The sequence below is a fragment of the Acinonyx jubatus genome, chromosome E3 (assembly GCF_027475565.1).
Source record: "Acinonyx jubatus isolate Ajub_Pintada_27869175 chromosome E3, VMU_Ajub_asm_v1.0, whole genome shotgun sequence".
Classification (NCBI taxonomy): domain Eukaryota; kingdom Metazoa; phylum Chordata; class Mammalia; order Carnivora; family Felidae; genus Acinonyx; species Acinonyx jubatus.
The window spans coordinates 31,060,081-31,085,265 of NC_069398.1; the positions used below are offsets into that span (position 1 = coordinate 31,060,081).

Consider the following 25,185-nt stretch of genomic DNA (forward strand, 5'->3'; position numbering starts at 1 on the left):
GATGGACATTTAGGCTCTTTCCATAATTTGGCTGTTGTTGAAAGTGCTGCTATAAACATTGGAGTACCAGTGCCCCTGTGCATTAGCACTCCTGTATCCCTTGGGTAAATTCCTAGCAGTGCTACTGCTGGGTCATAGGGTAGATCTATTTTTAATTTTTTGAGGAACCTCCACACTGTCTTCCAGAGCAGCTGAACCAGTTTGCATTCCCACCAGCAGTGCAAGAGGGTTCCCGTTTCTCCACTTCCTCGCCAGCATCTGTAGTCTCCTGATTTGTTCATTTTGGCCACTCTGACTGGCGTGAGGTGGTATCTCAGTGTGGTTTTGATTTGTATTTCCCTGATGAGGAGCGACGTTGAGCATCTTTTCATGTGCCTGTTGGCCATCCGGATGTCTTCTTTAGAGAAGTGTCTATTCATGTTTTCTGCCCATTTCTTCACTGGATTATTTGTTTTTCGGGTGAGAAGTTTGGTGAGTTCTTTACAGATTTTGGATACTAGTCCTTTGTCCGATATGTCATTTGCAAATATATTTTCCCATTCCATTGGTTCCCTTTTAGTTTTGTTGATTGTTTCCTTTGCAGAAGCTTTTTATCTTGATGAGGTCCCAATATTTCGTTTTTGCTTTTAATTCCCTTGCCTTTGGAGATGTGTCAAGTAAGAAATTGCTGCAGCTGAGGTCAGAGAGGTTTTTTCCTGCTTTCTCCTCTAGGGTTTTGATGGTTTCCTGTCTCACATTCAGGTCTTTTATCTATTTTAAGTTCATTTTTGTGAATGGTGTGAGAAAGTGGTCTAGTTTCATCCTTCTGCATGTTGCTGTCCACTTCTCCCAGCACCATTTGTCTCTTTTTATGCCAGTACCATACTGTCTTAATTACTGCTTTATAATGTAATTGGAAATCTGGAATTACTTTTTTCAAGATTGCTTTGGCTATTCAAGGTTTTCTGTGATTCCATACAGATTTTAGGATTGTTACAGTTCTGTGAAAAATACTGTTGGTATTTTCACAGAGGTTGCATTCAGTGTGTAAATTGCTTTAAGGTAGTGTAGACCTTTTAACGATATTCTTCAAAATGTCTATTTGTGTTGTCTTGAATTTCTTTCATCAGTGTTTTATAGTTTTCATAGTACAGGTCTTTCACCTCTTTGGTTAAGTTTATTCCTAAATATTTTATTATTTTTAGTGCAGTGTAAATAGGATTGTTTTCTTAATTTCACCTTCTGCTTCGTTACTAGTGTATGGAAATGCGACAGATTTGTGTGCATTGATTTAGTATGCAAGTGTACTGAATTTATTTGTCGGTTCTAGCAGTTTTTTGGTGGAGTCTTTAGAGGTTTTTATACAGAGTATCGTGTCATTTGCAAATCGTGACAGGTTTACTTCCTCCTTACCAATTTGGATGCCTTTTTATTTTTTCTGTTGTCTGATTACTGTGGCTAGGACTTCTAGTTCGATGTTGAGTAAAAGTGGTGAGGATAGGCATGCTTGTCTTGGTCCTGATCTTTGGGGAAAAGCCCTCAATGTTTCCCCTTTTAACTGTGGTGTTTGCTGTGAGTTTTTCATATATGGCCTTTATTATGTTGAGGTATATTCCTTCCAGGCCTACTTTGCAGAGGGTTTTTGTCATGAATGGATATTGTACTTTGTCGAATTTTTTTTTTTTGCATCTATTGAAATGTTTATATGGGTTTTATCCTTTCTCTTATTGATGTGCTGCATCACATTGATTGTTTCATGAACATCGAACCACCCTTGCATTCTGAGAATAAATCCCATTTGATCGCGGCATATGATTTTTTTAATGTATTGATGGTTTTGGTTTGCTACTTACTGTATTGTTTTGAAATTAACTGATTGAGGGTAGAAATATCTGTCTGTTCCAGGACATGGCCAGAACCTGGTACACTCTATGTGCTCAGTAAATGTTGGTTGTGAGCTCAAAGCAAATGGTTAGTAGAAAATCTCTTCTGTTTGAACTGTGTTGCATTTCATGGATGGATTTGGTTTTACAGGGGCCATGATAGCATTCGACATTACTGCTCTTTGGTAGGAGGTCATTCGGCTTTCTTGTCCAGAGTTCTTGGCCTGTTTTGTTTTATTTTGCTTTTTCTTGGCCTGTTTTTTTTTTTTTTTTATTAAAAAAGATTTTTTTAATGTGTATTTATTATTGAGAGACAGAGAGACCCAGAGTGTGAGCAGGGGAGGGGTAGAGAGAGGGGGAGACACAGAATCTGAATTAGGCTCCAGGCTCTGAGCTGTCAGCACGGAGCCCGATGTGGGGCTCTAATTCAAAAACTGCAAGATCATGACCATAGCTGAAGTCGGTCGTCTGACCAACTGAGCCACCCAGGCACCCCCCCTTGGCCTATTTTTTGAGAGTATTTTCTTTTTAGTGAATGGATTTAGTTTCCCGAGGTTAATGCTTTTATGAATAACTGCTTTAGATACTTAAGTTAATCAAAGTTGAGCATAATCTGGACTAGATTATTTTACATTTAATACGCGACAGTAATGTAGTCCGTATCGTAGACTAAACTGATCCTGATGGAAAGGATTTTGCATTGCACACAAGTGGATCAGTTGACATTAAAGCTGAAGAAAAGTTTGTGTTTTTTTGTTTGTTTTGTTTGTTTTTTTTTAAGAAAAAAAATTATAATGGGATGCCTGAGTGGCTCAGTCGGTTAAGCGTCCACCTCTTGATTTTGGCTCAGGTCATGATCTCACGGTTCGTGAGATCAAGCCCTGTGTTGGGCTCATTGCTGACAGCATTGAGCCTGCTTGGGATTCTCTCTCTCCCTCTCTCTCTTCGATCCTCTCCCACTCATGTTCTCTTTGTCTCTCTCTCAAAATAAACAGACTTTAATTTTTTTTAATTATTCATATTAAATAACTATATTTGAGAGACTTTGAAGGAACACCTTTACGTCTGAACATGAGCGGTCTGTTTCCTGTTTGATGTGAGCCATTGATAGAATCCTGAATCATTTGGACCTGCCAGTGCAGGAATTTTTTGCTTTATGTATTATCTGTTTGCTTATTTGTGTTAAGGAAGGAACTTTTTGATTTTTTTTTAACTGTTATTTTTTTTCCTAAAACCTGTTCCCCAGTAGTAACATCCTCTATAATTATAATGCATTACTGCTTCATTTATTTTTGTATCTGTATTTGTATGTTGCGTTTTATTTCTTAGGGGAGCAGAAGAAGGGCTGGGTGGCAAACACTGGAGAGAGGGTTGCTAACGGAGATCCTACCACTAGGGCAGGCCTTAGTGCAGGCAAAGCAGGAATTGTCTGCTTCGGGTTTTGTGCTTGGGACAGCTGGCTGCAACTCAGTATTTTTCTTTTTAAGTTTTCAATCCAGAAAACCACCACCAAAGTATTTAGTGCCTAGCATTGAGTCTTAAGTGATAAAAACCAAGCCCTAACGTGGCACACGTAAGAAGCAGTTAAGTAGTGTTTTCTTCCATTTCTTCTTACAGGGTTTTTTCTACTTTGCGCCCTGTGGTCTAGAATAGCACCATCCAGAATGAATAGGGGTCAAACCACGTGTATTATTTTAAGTTTCCCAGTAGCTATGTTGAAAAAAAAAAAAAAAAGACTGGTGAAATTAATATTTTAGCCCAGTATTTCTAAGGTTATTTATTTCAACTTGTAAAAACATAAATTATTAATGACTTTTTTTTTTTTTTTTGGTGCTAAATCTTAAAACTCTAGCGTGTATTTTAGCACTTACCGCAACCAGCCACATTTCAAGTGTTCAGTGGCCAGATGGGCCCAGTAGCTGCTGTTACTGGCAGTGCTAGAAATGGCCCAGAATGTAGTACTTCACGTGATGATCTCTTCTACTTGACCGTCGACGACCCTGCCCCACCAGCACTTCTGACTCCTCTCTTGAAAGGATAGTAATATCCAGAATCTGTTTTGTTTTCCTTTTTCTCTTTCTCTCTCCTTACCTGAGTTTTTTTTGTTTTTCTGCAAAACGAAAGAGTAGGTGACTTCACACGTTTGATTTGGAAATTTGGTCTGCCTCGTTTGGCTGCGTGAGAGTTGGAGAGTTAGGGTTGTCCTAGGACAAACCTTAAAGGTTCTGCTTGGTGGAAAACAGAACAAACCTGCTTAAGGGGCCAGAGCCCCCTTACACTTTCAGCTGTGGACCAGACCTTGTGAAAATTGAACCTGGAAAGAAGAGGGTGGCATAGGAAGAGGAAAAGGTGAGACAGCCTCGGAACAGTCTCAGTAAGGGAACAGCATGTATTTGCCAGGACAAGCCAGATTTTTCTAACAGATGGTCTTTCTGGGAAAAGCAGAGCAAGCCTCTGGAATGTGCTGTAGAGGCTTGATTTATATAGAGTTGGATCTTAGTGCAGGATTTTTTTTTTTTTTTTTTTTTTTTCTGTTCTCTTGAAGAGAAAAAACCCCAGACAGACTCCTCATCGTCTGTTTATACCCCTACCTAGACACATGATTTCAGACAGGGCCTGATGCCTGCTAGTGTCTCCGCACCCGTTTCCACATGCTTATTCTCGCCTCATGTCAGATGAGAGCTGCCTGAAAGTTTCTCTCTTTCTCTTGCTCCTTTCTGCCTACACGGAAATCATAGAATTAAAATCCTCGTATGTTTCTGAGACCCGGCGGGAGCACATCCCCCGTCTACAGCATGCCAGTATTTGCCGGGAGGCTGGGCGATGGCATATGCATTTCCGCATGGTCTAGAAAGCGGAGGGAAATCGGCGGCCCAAAGTGGAGCGTTGTGGTCATTCATGCTCCCTGAAGAATCCTCCATGGGATTCAAGGAGAGAATCAAGTCCCATCAAATCAGACTGGTGGCTTTTTGTTAAAATGGCACGTAGAGTACAAGATGACGCAATAGTAGCCTTCGCCAGGTCAGGATCACTGCCGGGGCCAGACTAGTTGAGTCCGTTCCCTTCTGGAACTTGATAAAGAGACGGCATCTTGATAAAATGGAAACGAGGAAAAGAGGAGCTCTGTTACAATCAGAGCCATAGGAAGACGGAAGACCAGTTCCAGGCTTTTAACACCGTGCTTTTCTGATGTTTCAGGAGTGGGTTAGAGCAAGATGACATGAGAATTTTATACAAATACCTCACCACATCTCTATTTCCAAGGCATATTGAACCTGAGGTATGGCCGGGTACTAGTCTCTCTCCCCCGCCCCCCCAACCCACCCCCGTCTCTATGTGTGTGTATCCTGTATGTATACACACGCACACACCCCCGCACACCTGCGCGCCCAGGCTGGGGGGCTGGGGAGGAGGGCGGAGTAACGCGGTGGTGGGTGGGGCAGTTCTGATCTGTATTTTACGTTGCTGGTATGATAAGTATTTGGTTGTGTTTTCATTAGCCCAGAAAACCACATATGCCACCTCTTGGTTTTGTTAGGTTCAAATGCAGTAGAAAGGTCTGTTCTTAAGAGGAGCAATTCATCGAGCAGAGGAAAAGCTGGGATTTTAGGTAGGGTTCTGGGAACTTGAAAACGCCCAGGATCTTTGACAGAACAAAGGTTAATACTGTAGCCTTGTCATTACAAATGTGAGGTGTCATTGAGTGGATGTTCTGTTGCCTGCCTGGCTTCTCCACTGTGGTGCCGTACTTCCCAGTTTTATGCAGAGACCAGTAAGTAATGCTGCAGCCTTCTCCCCAGAGTGCCCTTCTGCAGCCCTCCTCGGGTTGAAGATGAAAAATACTTGAAGCCCAGAAACCATTTTGGCTCAGGTGCATATATGTGCTTGCCCTCTCCTTGCCCTCCCTCCGTTTAAGACTGTGAGTTAAACAACAGGAAGAACATGACTTTGGTAGGAAATTGATAGGCCCCCGGGGGGCTCAGTCGGTTCAGCGTCCCACTCAATATCCGCTCAGCTCTCGATGTCAGAGTCGCGAGTTCTAGCCCCGTGTTGTGAAGCTTACTTAAGAAAAAAGGAAAAGAAGAAGAAATTGAAAGGAAGGTTCCAAGAAGGACCTAGTCCTGTACCTAGTCCCTTTCCAGGCGGTTTGAGTGCAGTGACTCGTGTTTCTTGAGAACGTACCACATACCAGACACCGAACCGAGCGACCAGCAAACGTGAACGATCTCCTGGCGTCCTGAGGCCCATCTTACACGTCGGATACTCTGGCTTAAGGGGGCTTTGGTGATGTGCCCGGGGTCACTAGCTAGGAAGTGGCAGGGCCAGGACTTGATCTCAGGGTCTGCCTGATGCTAAATTACCTGCTTACATGCACACCGTCGGGAGGCTTTTCCACGTGTGACCGTGCCACTGCTGCAACAGGGAACTCTGGTGCTTGATGACAAGTCCAAGGAGCCAGGCTTACAAAATAGGAAGCCACAATATACAACGTGGCAACGTGAGTGTGGATGCATGAGGTCTTGTCTCATGACCACCGCACGTGGGAGAGTTGGAGCTATGTTTTTACTGTTGCATTTAGAATGTTTTTCAATCTTTGGGGAGGGGACCTCTATGCTAAAACTTTATATAGACTGAAAGAATGTCAAAACTTTTTAGAGTAACAGGTTTTAGCTAACACGACTTGGAATTTTTTTCCTTTTCCTATGTGTGTTGAAAGCAGTACATCTTCAGAGAAAGAATGTCAGAAGTGTGCTCCATGCTCCACATCCAGATCCACGAGGGGGCGTGATGTCCTGGCCGAGGCAGGGGCTTTGATGTCACAGAGGCTTGCGGTCAATGCCTGGCTCTGCCATGTAGGACCTGTGTGCGTTGGTGAACTTGTGCTAACTTGAGTTTCCACGACCAGGAGATAGGAAGAGTGTGTTCTCTCTAGGGGTCCTATGAGGTGGTCATCGCCTAGCGTCTGTTAACCCCGTGGGAGATTCTGGTTATTGGCATAAAAGGAACTAAGTCAGTGTATGGAGTTGAGGTTATGATCAAGTTATGATGGTTCGGCTTCATATCAGTGCCTTCTTTCCCTCTGTAATCCTTCCTGTCTCTTTTTGGTGGGATAAGAGGAGAGAATGATAACAGAAAAATGGTCTGGAGCCAACTAGTAGATATGAGTGCTGTTTTCAAAGCTTTAACAGTAGGAATATCTAAGAAGTCATTTCTAAACATTGTATCTGTTTACAGTTGGCGGGAAGAGATTCTCCAATAAGGACAGAGATGCCAGGAAATCTTCAACATTATGGAAGGTAAAACTTGTGTTCTCTGAAAAACAGTATTAGATTTTATGATCTCTTTTGGTAAAGATAAGATCATCAACACTGAATTACCTTTGTGCTGTTTATTGGCAATAATCAGCAAAGGAAGTTGATGTCTCCAGTGAGTTAAAACTTTATCGTATTCTGATTTGGTGTCTTCCCCCCAAAATGAATATATATTAAGTAGGAATATATTCCTGTTTGTACTTTGCCTAATTGAATGGAGTCATTTCCGTGCTTACTTTGCAGATTTCTTACTGGACCCTTGAACCTTAATGATCCAGAAGCAAAATGCAGATTCCCCAAGATTTTTGTAAATACGGACGACACGTATGAAGCCCTGCATTTAATTGTTTATAAGGTAACAACTGTTTTTCCCTCCAGTGTCACAGATTAACGTGAAAAGTAAATCCTTCTTGCATGTGTACACAAGTGTGTGCACGTACATACCTCTTCGTTGTTTCTCGGAACGAAAGTTGAGAGTTCTAATCACCGTATGACTCACAGTGAGTGCTCCTCTGGAACAGTGGGCTGATTTTCAGCTCCTTTTCAGTACTTTTGTTATTAGCGAAAGAATCAGAGTGACAGATACTGTATCTGTATTCAAATACTGTTCTGACTCACCAGGGTTTGAAGCCCCGGGCGCTCATAAACCAGAGGCCACCGAAGGTTGTGTTACCTCGTAGTCCGGTGCCTTCTGGTGTGGGCCTGGCTACGCCTCAGTGAATTCTGCTTTTGCGGATTTGAAAGCTGAGGACTTGCTGATTCTATAACCTTAGTGTCCGTTTGTTTCAGGGTATCATCTTGTTAGGTTGTTTTTTTTGTTTTTTTTAAGTTCATTTCTTTGTTATGAGAGAGAGCGAGAGAAAGAGAGTGAGCGCATGCGAGAGAGCGGGGGAGGGCTAAGGAGAGCGGGGGAGAAAGAGAATTCCCCAGCAGGCTCGCTCTGTCCTGTCAGCGCAGAGCACGATGCAGGGCTCGAACCGATGAACTGCAAGATCATGACCTGAGCTGAAATCAAGAGTCGGAAGCTTAACCAGCTGAGCCACCCAGGTGCCCCATTATTAGAAGCTGGATTTTTTTTTAAGTTTATTTTATTTATTTTTGAGACAGAGAGAGACAGAGCGTGAACGGGGGAGGGTCGCAGAGAGAGGGAGACACAGAATCCGAAACAGGCTCCAGGCTCTGAGCTGTCAGCACAGAGCCCAACGCGGGGCTCGAACTCACGGACCGCGAGATCGTGACCTGAGCCGAAGTCGGACGCTTAACCGACTGAGCCACCCAGGTGCCCCAGAAGCTGGATTTTTTTAAAGGTGGTTTTGGTTCAAGAAAGAAAGCTAAGCATGTATGTTTATCTTCTTCCCCACCTGAGAGTACAATTATGTTTCAACTTGTAAAGGCCTAGAAATGATGTTGTAAGAGCGCAGGGAGGAGTGCACATCAGAGCACGAGGGGGCTGTCTCTCCCTGGAAGGCAGAAAGGGGGTGTAAGTGTGATGCTGGTGGAGGAAGTCTGGCCGAGGACATGAGTGGAGGGAGTGTGCTTGGGCAAGAGCCTACCCGCCCCCCAGAAGCCCAGAGAAGCTCCCGGCTTGGGGGGACACCTGAGGAGTCGGGAGGGGGACGTGAGCTTGGAAAGAAGGGGAGTAGGTGAAATGTGTATAAATCGGCCAGCCACCCCTTTTCCTGTGCTTGCACACAGGCAGCTGACACCTATCCCCGGGTGAAAGTCGAGGGTCCTTTTAAAGAAGAACGATCCAGGGAGCCCTAGAGTGGCCGGTGTGGGTGTGAGCACCTGGGAGCATGTGGCGTCCCCAGGCACCCGTGTGACTGCTGCCCTCGTCCTGTCCCCAGAGCAAAGCCCCCCTCCGTGCTTGGCCACGCACTCCCTCATCCTTCAGCATGTTTGGAAAAACAAAACTGTAGGTCCTGAGAGAAACAAAAATGACTCTGGGAACAGAGAGAACTTGAAAAAGTTTGCGTCCAGAGATTAGAGAAGCGTATCTATAAAATAGAACCAGGAAGACACAAAAGAGTCCGGGTGAGCGTTGTGAACGAGCGTGAACTAGGCTTAACTGAAAATACAGTTCCTAAGCGTATTGACTGGAGCAAGATGGACGTGGCATGAAATTTGCCATTTTAACCCTCTTCCTTTTAATGTCTATTTTGAGAGAGAAAGTGTGAGCCAGGGAGGGGCAGAGAGAAAGAGAGAGAGGGAGAGAGAGAATGCCAGGCAGTCTCCATGCTTAGCACGGAGCCTGATGTGGGGCTTGGTCTCAAACTTGTGAGATCATGACCTCAGCCAAAATCAGTAGTCGGACACTTAACCGACTCGGCTACCCAGGTACTCCGCCGTTTTAACCATCTTTAAGTGTACAGCTCAGTGACGTCACTACATTCACGCTGTTGTGCAGCCATCATCACCGTTTCCGGAACTTTCCTTCAACACAAATTCTGTACCCATTAAACAACAACCTTTTCAGCCCCTGTCCCGCAAAATTACAATTTTTGACAGAACTTCATTGTAAGGGTTAAAGATGAATTGTCTTGCCTGGAGCATGAGATGAAAGGATATGAGATGAAAATACAGAAGAACAATGGGAGAGGAGGATTTCAGCATGTGATTCACAATGTGGAGGAGAGGAGAGCAGCAAAGTGATTATGGAGACACCTCTTGCTTAAGAGGTACACATTTGCTGGACCGAAAAGGCCCACTGAATGTCTTGCATGGTGAACCAAAAAGACATATTTCTACCCATACAATGGGCAGTTTCAGAAGTATAAAGATCATAGAAGCTTCCAGAAGGAAAATCAGGTCATTTGAGAAGTTCTGAGAGAAAATGGTTTTCAGTGTAGAATTCTTTGCTGAGCCAAACTATCCATCACGAATGACATCGAAGAAGGATGTTCTTAAACATGCAAAGTTTCAGGAAGGTTACCCCATGTGTCCTTCCTTCAGTCAGAGGAAAGGGGGCTCTGTCCTGGGTACAGGGGCTCCAGAACAAAAAGGTGTTGAGTTCATGACCTAGCAGGACTAAGAGATTTGATTAATTGTTGGGTGTCATAAGGAGGGGTCCAGAAGGAGAGAATTCCAGGGAAGACACACAAACAGATGTGTCTGAAAATGAACCGAAGTGAAGTGTGGCATACAGGGGTAGGGAAGGGCCCGCCTCTCTGTCACACTTAAAATCGTTCTCCTCTGAGTGACTCGGGATAATGACTTTGAACCCTAATGGAAGAAATACCCTGGTACAGTCTCTTATTGGATTTCCATTTTTAGAGTCAAATCAATAGATAGAATTTTAAATGTGGTGAGAGGACATCACAGTTACTTCACGGTGTTCTCTTTTCCTCAAAACAGCTTTATCAAGTTGTACTTCACATACCATATAGTTTGCCTCTTTAATGTATTCAGTTCAGTCGTTTCTAACCGCACAGTGCAGGGGTCCCCAGGACCACCGTCACTTGGGACACACACTGCTGGCTCAGGAGCCCCCAGGACCACCGTCAGGCCAGGAGTTCGCTAGAGGCACTCACAGGACCCGGAGTGGCCGGTGCACTCCCAGTTAAAGTTAATGACAGCAAAGGAGTATGGGTGAAGGACAGCCCGGGGAGGAGGTACACGGGGCAGGATCCAGGAGGCACTGGCTTCCAGTTGTCCTCTCGCGGTGGAACCGTGCAGACAGCGCAGGGCCTGTTACTGCCAGCAGTGACGTGTGATGTGTGTGCAGAATTGTCATCCAGGGAAGCTTGATGGGCCTCAATGTCCAGAGTGTTTAATGGGCGTTGGCCACGCATATTCAGCTGACCGCCAGAGTCACTGGCCTCCAGAGGTCCACTGATGCCGGGTGGGCTCAGGGCCCGAAGGGATGTTGGCCTGTGGGTTTTCTTTCCTTTTGAATCGTCGTCTGGCTTTGCTTGCTATCAGGGTAGAATTGGCCTCCGGATAAGCTGGGAAGTGTTTCCTCCTCTCCTGTTTTTTGGAAGACTTTGTGAAAAACTACTGTTGGTTCTTTGAGTATTTGGTCACGGTAGACCATCTACATCTGGGCTTTTCTTTGTTGGAAGTTTTAAAATTATTAGCCTCTGTACTTGTTACAGGTTTTATTGTCTTTCTTCTTGAGTCTGTTTCAGTTGCTTATGTCCTACTAGGAATCTGTTCATGTTGCTTGTTTTTCAGTTGGTTCACATAGAATGTTTCATAGTTTTAAAGCCTTAAAAATCTTATTTTCCCCTATAAGTCAGTAGTGATGTCCCCTCTTCAATTGCTTGTTTAGTGGTTTACACCTTTTCACTTGGTCTAGCTGATCTAGCTGAAGGTTTTTCAGTTTTGCTCATCTTTTCAGAGAACCAACTTTTGGTATTTTTCCTATTATTTTTCTACTCTCTATTTCATTTATTTCTGCTCTAATCTTCATTCTCTTCTTCTGCTTGCTTTAGGTTTACTTTGCTCTTCTTTTTTCCAAAATCTGAGGATGGAGGTTGAAGTTCTTGATTTGAGATCTTTCTTCTTTTTAGTATATGTGTTGACGGTTCTGAAGTTAATACTCGGACTCAGATTTTCTTGAAGAAACAGACCTCCATTTGCCGTTTGCCCTTAGAACAGTTTCCCTCTGGAAATTTAAATTACTGTTTTTTATAATTTCCTCCAATTATGGTGTTTGAAGAGAGAGTGTGGACTTCCTCATGCTGCCATTTTGAATGTGCTCCCGAGTCCTGGTCCTCTGTAGATAGCTACTGGTCTGTGTCTGGAGTAACTGATGTGGTGTCTGACATGAACATGTGGCAGGCGGGGAGGTGGGCAGGACAGTCCGTCAGCTGATAGTTGTTGGGAAAGTGATGGTCTGTTGGGTTCATCGTGCCATTCTCTGTGCTTTTCTGTGTAGTCAAAGTTCAGGTTTTTAAACGGAGTCTTGAAAGGCACTTTTAAAAAGTCAGCCCATGAGGGGTCACACATGCGCATCCCCGCAGGGACCCTGCAGATGGGTCCCATTAGCCCTGAAGTGAACGGGGCTTCAGGATGGAGGGTTCTGTGAAACAGAGTCGTACGTGTCGCAAGGAGGCCAGCGGCCACTCACGTCCGCTAGGTAGCACCTTGGAAATGCACAGCTAGTGGTCCCAGGTTGGCTGATATTTCAGGAGAGGCTGGATGGTGGAATTTTGGTAGAAAACTAGTTGGCATCGAAGTCAGAATTACCCAGGAAGAAACACCCATTGGATGGAACTCGCCTGTGAGCCCCCAGTTTTGCAGCCTGTTTATAGGCAGGTGATAATTGTGATTCAGTTACAAAGTAGTGCAGACGTTCTCAAGTGTGAGTGTGTGAAAATAAAGTCACAGCTGCTGGAGGTGGGGAAGTGGATGTGGAGAGGGGTGCAGAGACGGGGGAAGGTTAAGTGTCCTCGTTTAAAAAGCAGCAATCCAGGCGCCTGGGTGGTTCAGTCGGTTAAGCATCAGACTTCAGCTCAGGTCATGATCTAATGGTTCATGAGATTGAGTCCCGTGTCAGGCTCTGTGCTGGCAACATGAATCCTGCTTGGGATTCTCCGTCTCTGTCTGCCCCTTCTCGGCTCATGCTCACCCTCCGCCCCAAATGAACTTTTAAAATGGTAAATGGCAATCTAGGAGCTCATGCCTGGAGCTGTGGTGTGAGAAATGGGCCATTTGGGACCATAAGGTGGCCAGTGGACAAACTGGAGTGGCTCCGAACGACAGGGAAGAAGAGGAAGGCTGATGAAGGGTCACTTGTGTCATGGTACGAGTAGGGAATCAGTGTGGCATCTGAAGGTCACAGTGGTAGAGCCTTGGTATTTAAAACGGTCAGAAGTGGCTGCCTAGAGGAGCAGGCCTCCGGAGGATCTCTTTGGCTTTTTCCCATGAAGCCGTAGGTTCTGTGTACTGTGTATACTCCGTATACTGAGAAATGGAAACATTTTGGGTTGATTCCTGGTCTGGCTCCTGCAGCCAACGTCGTAACTGTAACGTTTGCTGTGATCAGAAGGGAGACAAGGAGACATTCATTTGCTAGGGGTTTTTTGACTGTTCGTGAAAATTCTCAAACATACGCAAAAATAGAGAGACACTGGAATAATGAATCCCCAGGCGCCCATCACACAGCTTGATTGAATGAATGGCATGCTAATCTCTCATCTGTTTCCTCTGTGTGTTTTTTGCTAGAGCATGTTAGATCATGTCATTTCACTCATAAAGGCTTCAGTTGGCTCTAATAAAGGCGTCTGTTTTCACATAACCACCAGCACAGCTGACAGAATCAACGACACTTCCTTAGCATCCCCGATAGGCACTCCGTGTCCACATCTCTCCAGTTGACCAAAAAAAAAGAAAAAAGGTGATTTAATTGCAAATTCAGGCAGGGCCACTGCGTTTGGTTATCAGAGACCTTTTTGGTGCCATTTTGTAATCTTTGGCTTGTTTTCTCTTCCCAGGCCATGAGTGCAGCCGTGTGCTTTATGATTGATGGTAGGTACCCACCTGTATCTGACTTGAGCCTGAGTAGATAAGCCTTTTCTCTTTACAATTTGCCGTGTCCTCTTCCTAAACAATAACCATGCCGTCACAGAGGCCCTTGTGAGCATGGCTCACCTCTGTGATCTCTGCCGTGGTGATGAGCTCTCATTCATATATTTAACATCCTAGCCTCCCTGCTTCCTAACAGCTGGCCCTGGGCACCTTTCTGTGCCTCCCTGCCTGTGAAATATCACAAGAGGACCTTTTGCAAAGGGGGCTTTGGGGATTCAGTGAGGTAATGTTGGTAAAGCACCAGACGGCACCTGGCCTGTGAGAGCCACGTCGTGTTTATTTGACCTTCTTAGGCCTACTTGGGGTAGGCCACCCATTTACAGCCAGCCCCACAGGGTGTGCTTAAATCGATACTCACAGTGAGACAAGTCTTTGACTCTTTCTCTCCTTAAATATAACTGATTTTGACTGTTCTTTTTCTCTTGTTTGGGGGGGGGGGGGGGAATCCAGTCATCTAATTGTTTGATTTTCCAGATCAGAAACGTATTCATTGGAATACTATAATTAAGACAGTTAGATGAATATTGACCTTTTCAACGCAAAGAATTATAACACTATTTTTTAAATTACTCGTTAGCCTCTGTACAGCCCACGTTGGATTTTTGCCGAAGACTGGACAGCATTGTTGGGCCCCAGCTCACAGTGCTGGCATCTGACATTTGTGAGCAGTTTAACATCAACAAAAGAATGTCTGGGTTTGTACTTTGCTTCGTGTTTACTTTCTAGCACTTAACTGGTTTGGGAAGAATAAGGGTAGTTTTTATATAAGAATATGGATGGTATTATCAACGGTGTTTTTTCTGAATCCAGAGAAAAAATGTGTGGTTCACTCCTGTCTGAAAAGCTCCCTGGAGAACTGTTCCTGAGTTTTTCTCCTCCACGAGGGGGGGTGGGGCTGAGTCTTCTGTGGACACGTTCCCTCAACTGTCCCCTGACTGTGGCATAAACTACGGGGTTCGGTGTGTTGGCTGTGCCTGTGGGCTGGACCTCGTGAGGACCCCTCACATCCCCCTTGACCAGCCCAGTTGTGAAATTCACACTGGCAGTGGTAACCAGCAGGGTTCTGCCTCTTGGGGACAGAAAGCACTTTGCCTCTTGTGCAGAAATGTGTGGGGTGAAGGTAGGTGTGATGTGGGCCCTTAGGGCGCTGGGCCTGAGTCTCGTGCCTTGCAGGGCCCTCGCTCGAGTATCGGGAGACTCACGTTAAACTCCCGTTGGTTCTGAGAACACTGGAGAGTCCTTGAACCTCCTCCTCCTCTCTTAGTGTAAGGTCAGATTGCTGGAAAGATGAAGTGAGCACAGGGGAAGTACTTTGAGAAATAAAAGCCCTCTTCATATGGGTGTCCGTATTTTGAGAAGTTACTAACATGTGAATTTACGTATAACCTGTGTTTACGGTGATGTCCTGCTGGGTGTGGTCTTACGTAAGCATCAGCCTGTGGAGAGGTCCCAGGCAGGGTGCAGGTGGAGGTGTGCGTGGGCTGCGTGTCTGTGTGTGGATTGTTCCCGGCCGCAGCTTACTGGGCGTGAGAAAAGATAAAGCCGAGAAGTGAGCCCACCTGCCCGCTCCGTCTTTCAGTGCTGCTTCGTCGTCTAAGGTTGTCACCACGAAACTGCCAGATGGTCTTTTCTGAAGGAAGCAGGAGTCAGATGTGTTTGGTACCGTGCGAGGACGAACTGTTGAGTGGAGCGAGGGAAAGTGAAGCTCCCTGCTTCCCCAAGACCCGGGGACACTGCTGGGCACGTCTGCCTGTGCTTCCCACGTGCCGTATGTGCAGTAACTCGGTGACAGACGTGGGAGGTGGTCCTGCTGTCAGGCACCTTCTGTCCCACTGCCCTCAGGGTTGTACGGAAATCACACCCATTTTTCCCTTTTTTAACTTTGGTTTTGCTGGGTTTTATAATATACAATTGGAGATTTATATGTAGTTCATTTTATTAGTCATTTCCATTAGATTTCTATCTTGAGTGTCATATCTGAGGCTTTCCACCCCAGTATTGTAAAAACATGCCATTTGTGGGGGGCACCTGGGTGGCTCAGTTGGTTAAGAGTCCAACTTTCGATTTCGGCTCAAGTCACGATCTCATGGTTGATGAATTTGAGTTTCACGTGGGGGCTGTGTGCTGACAGTGTGGAGCCTGCTTGGGATATTCTCTCTCTCTCTCTCTCTCTCTCTCTCTCTCTCTCTCTCTCTCTCCACCCCCCTCTCCCTCTCTCCCTCCCTCCCCCTCCCTCCCCCTCTCCCTCTCTCTCTGCCCTCTGTTGCTCTCTCTTAAAACATAAACTAAAAAACCCCAAAAAACTGCCACTTTTATCTCCAGAACTTTCATGGTTTTATCTTCTGTGTTTCGATCTTTAATTCACCTGGAATTTTTAAGGGCTAAAGGAAGGAAGATTTTTTTTCCCAAATTGATACAGTTTCAAGAAAGGACAGGGCCTTGGATATTATCTACTTATCTATTTTCATTAGAAACAGTTTTCTCTCTGATATTTTATTAGGAAAATTCCCAGATATAGGAAGGTGGAAAAATGACTCCGTGAACACACAGCCCCCACGTAGATTCCACGGTTAACACTTTGCCGTGTATGGTTTGGCACAGCTCCATCTGTCACGGAGGACGGTTTCTGACAGTTACCAGAACCACTGTGTAGCCTCAGCAGTCCCTGAAAGGTGGGGCGCCTGGAAGACTTGATGGTAAAGCATACAATTTAAGGGTGTGCCGAAGCACAGGGACTCAGAGGCGTATTGTTTTTGACTTCGAAAACAATTTTGGGGCACCTGGGTGGCTCAGTCGGCTAAGCGTCCGACTTCGGCTCAGGTTGTGATCTCTCGACTCCCGGGTTCCTAAGTTTGAGCCCCGCATTGGGCTCTCTGCCGTCAGCTCAGAACCCGCTTCGGATCCTCTGTCTCACTCTCTCTTCGCCTCCCCTGCTTGTGCTCTCCCTCTCTCTCTCTCAAAAATAAGCGTAAAAAAAAAATTTTTTTTTTAAGTTGACCTTAAGGATGCATCTGATATTTTATATGTAAGCGGCTCTCACTTGCCAAACCATAAGTATCAGCTGACTAGAGGGAAATGTTTTTGAGTACAAAAGATACTGTGCTTTTCTCCTGGAAATCCTCCTGACCCAGATCAAACCGTTTTACATGCCAGTCCCAGGACCTGGGAGACACGTCCCAGAGAAATGGGAGGGAGGCCTGAGGGAGGCAAGAGACCCCCACGTCAGCCCCTCCAGACAGTTGCTGAGAGGTGGGGGGCTGCTGCGCTCGGCAGGACAGGTCAGCGCCAGGGCCTCCGTGCCCGCCTGTTGTCTCAGCCCCACCCCCACTGGACAGCACCCGTAGGGCCAGCTCAGGGCGTAATATTTAATGTCGAATCCCTACACATAAGCTACGGCTTTTAATGTTCCTTGTGAAATTGAGGTCACTCCTTTACAGAATGGCATGAAGTGGGTTTGTTTGGTCTTTGGTTTCTATTGTATGATGCCTCAACTTTTTTCTACTCAAGTACTTAGAGTTCAATTATTTTAAACCTTTTCTTTTTTTGAGAGTAATTTATGTCCTTATTTTTTTTAATTTTATTTATTTATTTATTTATTAGCATTTATTTATTATTGAGAGAGACAGAGCGTGAGCAGGGGAGGGGCAGAGGGAGAGGGAGACGCAGAATCTGAAGCAGGCTCCAGGCTCCGAGCTGTCAGCACAGAGCCCGACGCGGGTCTCAAACTCACGGACTGTGAGATCATGACCTGAGCTGAAGTCGGATGCTCAACCGACTGAGCCACCCAGGCTCCCCGTGGCCGTATTTTTAAATTCAAAAGTGTAAATATTGTATCTTTTTAGACTTGTACATACACATACGTAAACAGTGGTATATATAGTGTTCTTCACTGATGGGTTTTTTAAAAATGTTTGTTTATTTATTTTGAGAGAGAGAATCCCAAGCAGGCTCCATGCTGTCAGCACAGAGCCCAAAGGGGGGCTCGATCCCACAAACCACGAGATCATGACCTGAGCCAAAACCAAGAGTTGGACGGTCAACTGACTGAGCCACCCAGATGCCCCTTTACTGTTGGGTTTTTAAAAATAGATCATGCTGTAGATCTGTAGCTTGTAAAAACGATGTGGCATGAACATCATTTTAAACCAACAAATACGGATCTGCCTATTCTGCTCCGTGGCTTCACGGTACTTACTTGGATAGTTTGTTTGTGTTCTGTCTGTGTAGTCGCTGTTCCAGTCGACGGGCAGTCTGCCTCTGGCTGTTAGCATTAACATGGTTCTGCATTAAACAGTCTGGTGCAGACATCTACCCATCCTCTTAGGACCTGTCCCTGGAGTGGAGGTCTGGGGCACAGGGAATGCATAGTGACAGTGTGAGTCCCCTCCCACAGGGGCTACAGCCCTAGTTCTCCGTGTCATGTCTTGATGCCTGATAGGTGACGCCGAGGTTGGTGGTTCTGTCTCTTCCACAAATTGCCAGTCTGGGTCCATTGGCTCTTCTCACTGAAGTGCTTCGTATCCTTTCTTCTACGTCAGTGCTCTTAACGTAATACCCTTCGGTCATATCATACGTGTTTTTCTAACTTTGGTTTTACTGTTTGTCATAATATGTTTGGGGTTTATACGTAGTCATTTTTATTAGTCGTTCCCTCTAGGTTTCTGTTTTCACTGTCATGCTTGTGATTTTCCACCCCAGTAGCCTAAGAATGTACCATTTTTATCTCAGGGGCTTTTATGGTTTTATCTTCTGTGTCTCCATCTAATTCACCTGGAATTTTTTTAAAAATATAGTTTATTATGAAATTGGCTAACATACAGCGTGTACAGTGTGCTCTTGGTTTTGGGAGTAGATTCCCGTGGTTCATCGCTTCCCATACAGCACCCAGTGCTCATCCCAGCAAGTGCCCTCCTCAGTGCCCATCACCCATTCCCCCCTCCCTGCTGTCTACCCTCAGTTTGTTTTCTGTATTTAAGAGTCTTTGATGTTTGCCTTCTTCCCTCTCTGTTTATAACTATTTTTCCCCATTCCCATCCCCCATGGTCTTCTGTTAAGTTTCTCAGGATCCACGTGTGAGTGAAAACATACGGTATCTTTCTTTCTCTGATGGACTTAATTTCACTCAGCATAACACCTTCCAGTTCCATCCACATTGCTACAAATGGCAGGATTTCATGCTTTCTCATTGCCAAGTAGTATTCCACTGTATATATAAACATGCATAATATATATAAACCACATCTTACTCATCTATTCATCAGTCAAGGGACATTTACGTTTAGGCTCTTCCCATAATTTGGCTATTGTTGAAAGTGCTGCTGTAAACATTGGGGGTACATGTGCCCCTGTGCATCAGCACTCCTGTGTCCCTTGGGTAAATTCCCAGTAGCGCTATTGCTGGGTCATAGGGTAGATCTATTTTTATTTTTTTGAGGAACCTCCACACTATTCTCCAGAGTGGCTGCACCAGTTTGCATTCCCACCAGCAGTGCAAGAGGGTCCCTGTTTCTCCACATCCTCGCCAGCATCTATAGTCTCCTGATTTGTTCATTTTAGCCACTCTGACTGGCGTGAGGTGGTATCTCAGTGTGGTTTTGATTTGTATTTCCCTGATGAGGAGTGACATTGAGCATCTTTTCATGTGCCTGTTGGCCATCCGGATGTCTTCTTTAGAGAAGTGTCTATTCATGTTTTCTGCCCATTTCTTCACTGGATTATTTGTTTTTCGGGTGTGGAGTTTGGTGGGCTCTTGATAGATTTTGGATACTAGCCCTTTGTTCCAAATGTCATTTGCAAATATCTTTTCCCGTTCCGTTAGTTGCCGTTTAATGCCCTTTGCATTGCAGAAGCTTTTTATCTTGATGAAGTCCCAGTAGTTCATTTTTGCTTTTAATTCCCTTGCCTTTGGAGACGTGTCAAGCAAAAAATTGTTGCGGCTGAGGTCAGAGAGGTTGTCGCCTGTTTTCTCCTCTAGGGTTTTGATGGTTTTCTGTCTCACATTTAGGTCTTTCATCCATTTCACCTGGAATTTTTAAGGACTAGAGGCAGCGCTCTAACTTAAGTTTTCCCCCAAATTGAGACTGCTGAGTCTGAGATGTTCGTTTCTATTTTGCATATGTCTCTTCACTGGCTAGTTGTGATACTGAATTTGAAAAGGTGTGAGGAGGGCGAAGTACAGAGGTATTAGGAAAGGAGACCCTTGGGGCACCTGGATGGTGCAGTCAGGTAAGCTTCCAACTCTTGATCTCAGGGTCGTGATTTCAAGCCCCACGTTGGGCTCTGCACTGAGCGCAAAGCCTACTTTAAAAAGGCTGCCCTCATAGCTGTGGGCAATTTTTATAATCCTTTTCATCAGTCTTTTTGAATGAATTTGTAGGGGGGATCTCAACCCAGTTGCTCCGGAGGTGAGGACGTTAGGCTTTCTACAAGAAGTGAGGAGTGCAGCCGTGGACTGAACATTGGTAACGATGAGATCCGGGATGGGATGACAGGCAGGAAGAAGGCGAGGGCGGTGGGTTGGCCTGGCGGGCGTGCAGAGGTGGTGCCGGGGGAGCGAGGGCAGGAAAGCCTTCCTTCCAGGGCATGGTTCATGGGCATAGTCCAAGGGCTCAGCTGTGCCTCCCTTCCTAATCCCCCTGGACACGCAGAGAAGCAATAGCTGTAACATGTAACTCCCACATGAAGACCAGTTTTCCTTCTTACAATATCCATATCAGTCAATTTGGAATCTTCCCTTTTTGTTTGGTTTGTTAAGTGTGGAATGGCCATCCTCACTTAGAAACCGTGCGTCTGGCAAACCTTAGCCACCTGGAACGAGGCCCAGAACAGGTCAAGCCACCAGATGGTCTCGGGGCCCCAGCCAGCTGTTGACGTCCCCAGGGAAACGCTGCAAGTGGTCAAACACCTGCTGGACATCTGCTGACCTCCTCCCTTGGTTCAGAGCCTGCAGTGACCTTCCCTGGCACGCCTCTGAGGTTTGGCTAGGTGTTCACGTACCTGGTCCTTAAACGTCTCCTAAAACTGACGCCGTTTACTCATGGGAAACGTCCCTGTGACCCTGCCAATCACAGCTACTTGGGTTTTCTACCAGTAGTAGAAGAAAGGGGCAGAGGGCAGACAGAAAACAGAAAATCTTTTTTAAAAAAATTAGCGGACACTCAGCGTAGAATACAACCACTTAAGGCAGGCCCCACCTTCCCGTGTTCTTTGAGGCTGTCATTACTGTGCTCCCGTCTTGTCAGCCTAACCTCCTAACAAACCGTCAGCAAGAATTCTGTAGTATTTCCCCGGGTTCAGTGTGTTTTACATTGATGTCATTAACCGTATGCAGTGTGTTCTTTTTTAAGGCGGCAAGAAATTTGTGTTTCTGTGTTTAGGGGGAAACATGCTTTGGGTGTTTAAGGGGCGTCCGTGTTAGCTCTTGGGAAAAGATACCAGGTGACCGTGGCTGCTCCTTCCAAACCAGCTCACCGTTGGTCACATGGTGCTTTGGATGTAGCTAAGAAGCCTGTAGGGTGGACATTGTCCTGTTTTCACTGTGAGTGGGCCTCTCCTTCTTCAGCGGCGCAAGTTAATGGTGAAAGGGCAAGTAGCAGTTTTTCTGTTTCTCTGTGTTCTCTTCGTGGAAGGCGGTGGAAAGAGGCCACATTGGCCCCTGTCTTCACCACTGAACAACATTTGCTAACGTAAATCTCCATGAGGGGTACCAAAGAAAGAATTTAGATCTTCTAAGAAGGCATTTTACACATTCTGAATGAGGGTAAGAGGGGGGCCACAGAGAGGGTTTTGGGGTTAGAAGACCGGAACTGCAGGCCCGATCAGGGTTGGGTGGAAGTTTGTCTACTCAGACAACTGAATTCACAGCTCTGGCCAAGCATCTTAAACGTTTCATCTTTCCAGTTTTTCTTGGGGTTATACTTGCTGTTCTTAGTCTTAGGGGCCTACTGAAAACATATTCTGGTTTTGTAAGAATTCTCTTTTCATTTTCCTGGAAACTAAGCCATCCACATTCTTTCTTTGCCTAGATGTAAAGTATTACAGTAGTAACCCACTTTTCCGGAGGTCGGATTTCCGGCACCCTCAGCCCACCAGAACATGGCTGCTAACCCTGAAGTAAGCAGAGAAGGCTTCTGAGCCCCCTCCAGTGGCAGGGCTGCTCAGGCTGTCCCCAGACCCCCGAGCGTCACTTAAGTAAGGGTGCAGTGAGAGGGAGGGTGGGAGGCCCCGGGAGCTGTGGCCTGGCCATCGGAGTGGTTCCCCGAGGGGTCCGGCCTCTGACCCGGGAGGCGGCGGAGTAGCATTGTCCAGCCATTCCAAATAATAAGGTGTATTCCAATGAAAATATTCATCACTGTTCAGCAGAAGCGCCTCAAACGCCTTAGAATGGTCTCCATTTAGGGTGATGAGAGCTTTGTGACTCAGACTAGCCAACTTCAGTTCTGTGGCAGATTAAACACAGGGGGCACGGCACGTTCACCCCCCAGGACGGAGATAAATGAGCTGTCATTCTCCTAAAACAGGTCAGCAAACAACTTCTGCACAGGGCCAAATAATACATATTTCAGATTCTTTCGGCTGTATATGTTGCAGAAAGTGGCCATAGACAATACCCGAACATACGGGGATGGCCACGTTGCAATAAAACTTGATTTAAAAAAAAAAAAGGCCACATTTGGTCCCAGGGCCACTAATCTGTTTGCTGACCCCTCTGCTAGAAGACAGATGGCCTGTATTGAGTTTGCATTTATTTCCAAAAATTCAAAATGCAGCAAATAATCAAGTGATTGCCATTTCCAAAGCACTGTTATTGCAAAGTGGTTACAGTACTGGTTTTTCAAAAGCTAAGCTTCAGCTTTCTGGAAAATTCCATCCTATTGAATACCTCATGGATCTGAAATAAGTTACTAGGGAACGAAGAGCCTGTTACGTCTTCACTGAGATTCTTGATTTGAAGGCCCAGACGTCGAAAATATAAGGCCTTACGTAGCTACACGGATTTAAGGTTTTAACAATGTGGTTGTATCGTTTGGAGAATTATTCTTTGAGAACGTTACCATTTTGATGACATGTTTTCACAGGTCTGAGAAAGAGCCCCAGTTTAAGTTTATCTACTTCAACCATATGAATTTAGCAGAGAAAAGTACAATTCACATGAGGAAAACCCCTAGTGTGTCACTCACATCTGTGCATCCGGATTTGATGAAGATTCTGGGTGACATCAACAGTGACTTTACCAGGTAATTCAAACAACTTCTCAAATTCGGACTTCTCAGATTAGGTGTCCCCCTTTTTTTTATTAATTTTTTTTTTTTTAACGTTTATTTATTTTTGAGACAGAGACAGAGCATGAATGGGGGAGGGTCAGAGAGAGAGGGAGACACAATCTGAAGCAGGCTGCAGGCTCTGAGCTGTCAGCACAGAGCCCGATGCGGAGCTCGAACTCACGGACTATGAGATCACGACCTGAGCCGAAGTCAGACGCTTAACCGACTGAGCCACCCAGGCGCCCCGAGGTGTCCTCTTTCTAACGGGAGAAGAGGTGCTGAAGGAATCCTCATCGAAGCCGAGTGGCCCAGAGCCGCTGCAGAGGGCCCCACTTGCGAACAGAGTAGAGGAGGCCCCCGGGTCACTGGCCACTTGCACGGGACTCCCCAGACTTTTCAGATGGCTAGTTTCTGGTTTCTTTTGTTTTTCTTCAAAGGTTTTTGCTTTAGTTTTTTAATGTTTGAGAGGGAGAATCAGCCGAGAGCACAGAGCCTGATGCGGGGCTCGGTGTCACAAACCATACCGTGAGATCATGACCTGATCCAAAATCAAGAGTCGACGCTCCGTGAACTAAGCCACCCAGGCGCCCCTAGTTTCCAGTTTCTCGTGAGAGTGTGTGTCGCTCACGCTGCAGCTAAACAGCTAACACACTCTTGCCTGTTGGAACCCTTGTCTTGCAGAGTGGATGAAGACGAGGAGATCATCGTAAAAGCAATGAGCGACTACTGGGTGGTCGGGAAGAAGTCTGACCAGCGGGAGCTGTATGTTATCCTGAATCAAAAAAATGCAAACCTGATCGAAGTAAATGGTAAATAGAAGCTGGGCGTGGTGCAGAACTTCGCCGCTGTCTGTCCTTTCACTGTGGTCGGAAACCCGCTAGAGAGGAGACACGGCTGTTGATGTCAAAGGAAACCGTCCTTTGGTCCATCCTGTGTTCTCCAGAAGCACAGTTCCTTGAAAAAGTTCCTTGAAAAAGTTTTCACGTTTCCTGTGGAAAATGTCCCTGTGTTTCGGAAACTTGGCACCGGCCAAAGGAAATGATTTTCTGTAATGCTAAAAGAAAAAAAAAAAATCCTGTGGCTTCATACAGTGTGTATACAGATGTCCACTCTGATCCCTGGTGACGAAGACCCACCCCGTGGCAGGGCGGGCCGGTTCACTGGCAGCTTCCAGGCCCCCGTGCGCGCATTGTTCCAGCACCGGCCTTGGCTGATCCTCACAGCTCTTTGCGCTGGCGGAGGGGGGAGCGTGTCCCCTTCACGGCCTCCACTCCCTTGCTGCACCGCATACGGCCTGGAGCAAGGAGTGGGACGTTTGGGAGAGCGCCGCATGGACAACAGTGAGGTTTGAGGTTTCATTCTCCGCACGTGTCTGCTGGGACACGGTTCGTCTCTCCCATCGGTGCCTCTAGTGAGACTCGTGCGCGTTAGAAACCGCAGGAAACGCGGCCCCGGGGGCAGTGGGAATTGAGTGGTGTCACGATGGCGCCGCCTCCGCGGAGCACTTGAACTACGGCCCGGGTGGCAGCTAGGGTTTCTGGGGCATGGCACCCAACATTTTAGACTTGGGCTGCAGCCCCCAGCCTGTGGGTGTCTCAGGCGCTTGTGGGGCTGGGTGTGCACTTCCCGGGCCCGGAGGAGCGGCCTGTGGCTGTGACACGGCACTGAGGTCCCAGGGACAGTAGGCTTTTTCTCCCCATTGTCTTGACTCATGAACGTTTCTTGCCCAGGCCTGAGACTGAAGGTCTGCAAATGCGGCCATTTGCTGGCAGCTGTATTCCAGAAGAGTTTAAGGGACCAGTCTGTGTCATAGAACCTTTCCAGTGAAAACCTCTGTTTCTCACTCCCTGTTTCTGTCTTTTGCAGAAGAGGTGAAGAAACTTTGTGCGACGCAGTTCAATAACATATTCTTCCTGGATTGACGGATAACGGCTCGCCGGGACATCTTTTAAAAAAACAACTCCGCAGGCATTCTGTTTACCACTGCAGGTTCTCGGTCATATTATTGACTGAATTAATGACAATAGTAAAGCAATACTTGCTTTGAAGAATCAAATTTCTACTCAGTCTGATGATCCCCTGGGGTTTTTAGATTTTACATATTTATGTGGAAATAATTAAAGGCAGTCGGCTACATCTCCCATCATTCCATTCTTTTGACATTATGTGAATATTTTACTGGGAAATAAGACTAATAAATTGTTAAGGTTTTTAAAA

At 45.9% G+C, this 25,185-nt stretch overlaps 1 protein-coding gene across 1 annotated transcript in view; it reads left to right on the forward strand.

Annotated features, from left to right (window-relative positions):
• CCZ1 (CCZ1 homolog, vacuolar protein trafficking and biogenesis associated) overlaps positions 1 to 25,185 on the forward strand; it is a 33,516-nt gene extending 8,331 nt beyond the window's left edge. The window contains exons 8-15 of the mRNA XM_027042239.2: positions 5,061 to 5,142; positions 7,098 to 7,159; positions 7,418 to 7,529; positions 13,612 to 13,645; positions 14,283 to 14,400; positions 22,783 to 22,941; positions 23,650 to 23,777; positions 24,835 to 25,185. Of these exons, the coding sequence (XP_026898040.1) occupies positions 5,061 to 5,142; positions 7,098 to 7,159; positions 7,418 to 7,529; positions 13,612 to 13,645; positions 14,283 to 14,400; positions 22,783 to 22,941; positions 23,650 to 23,777; positions 24,835 to 24,890 (751 nt within the window). The 3' untranslated portion in view covers positions 24,891 to 25,185. The remainder of the gene's footprint in view (positions 1 to 5,060; positions 5,143 to 7,097; positions 7,160 to 7,417; positions 7,530 to 13,611; positions 13,646 to 14,282; positions 14,401 to 22,782; positions 22,942 to 23,649; positions 23,778 to 24,834) is intronic.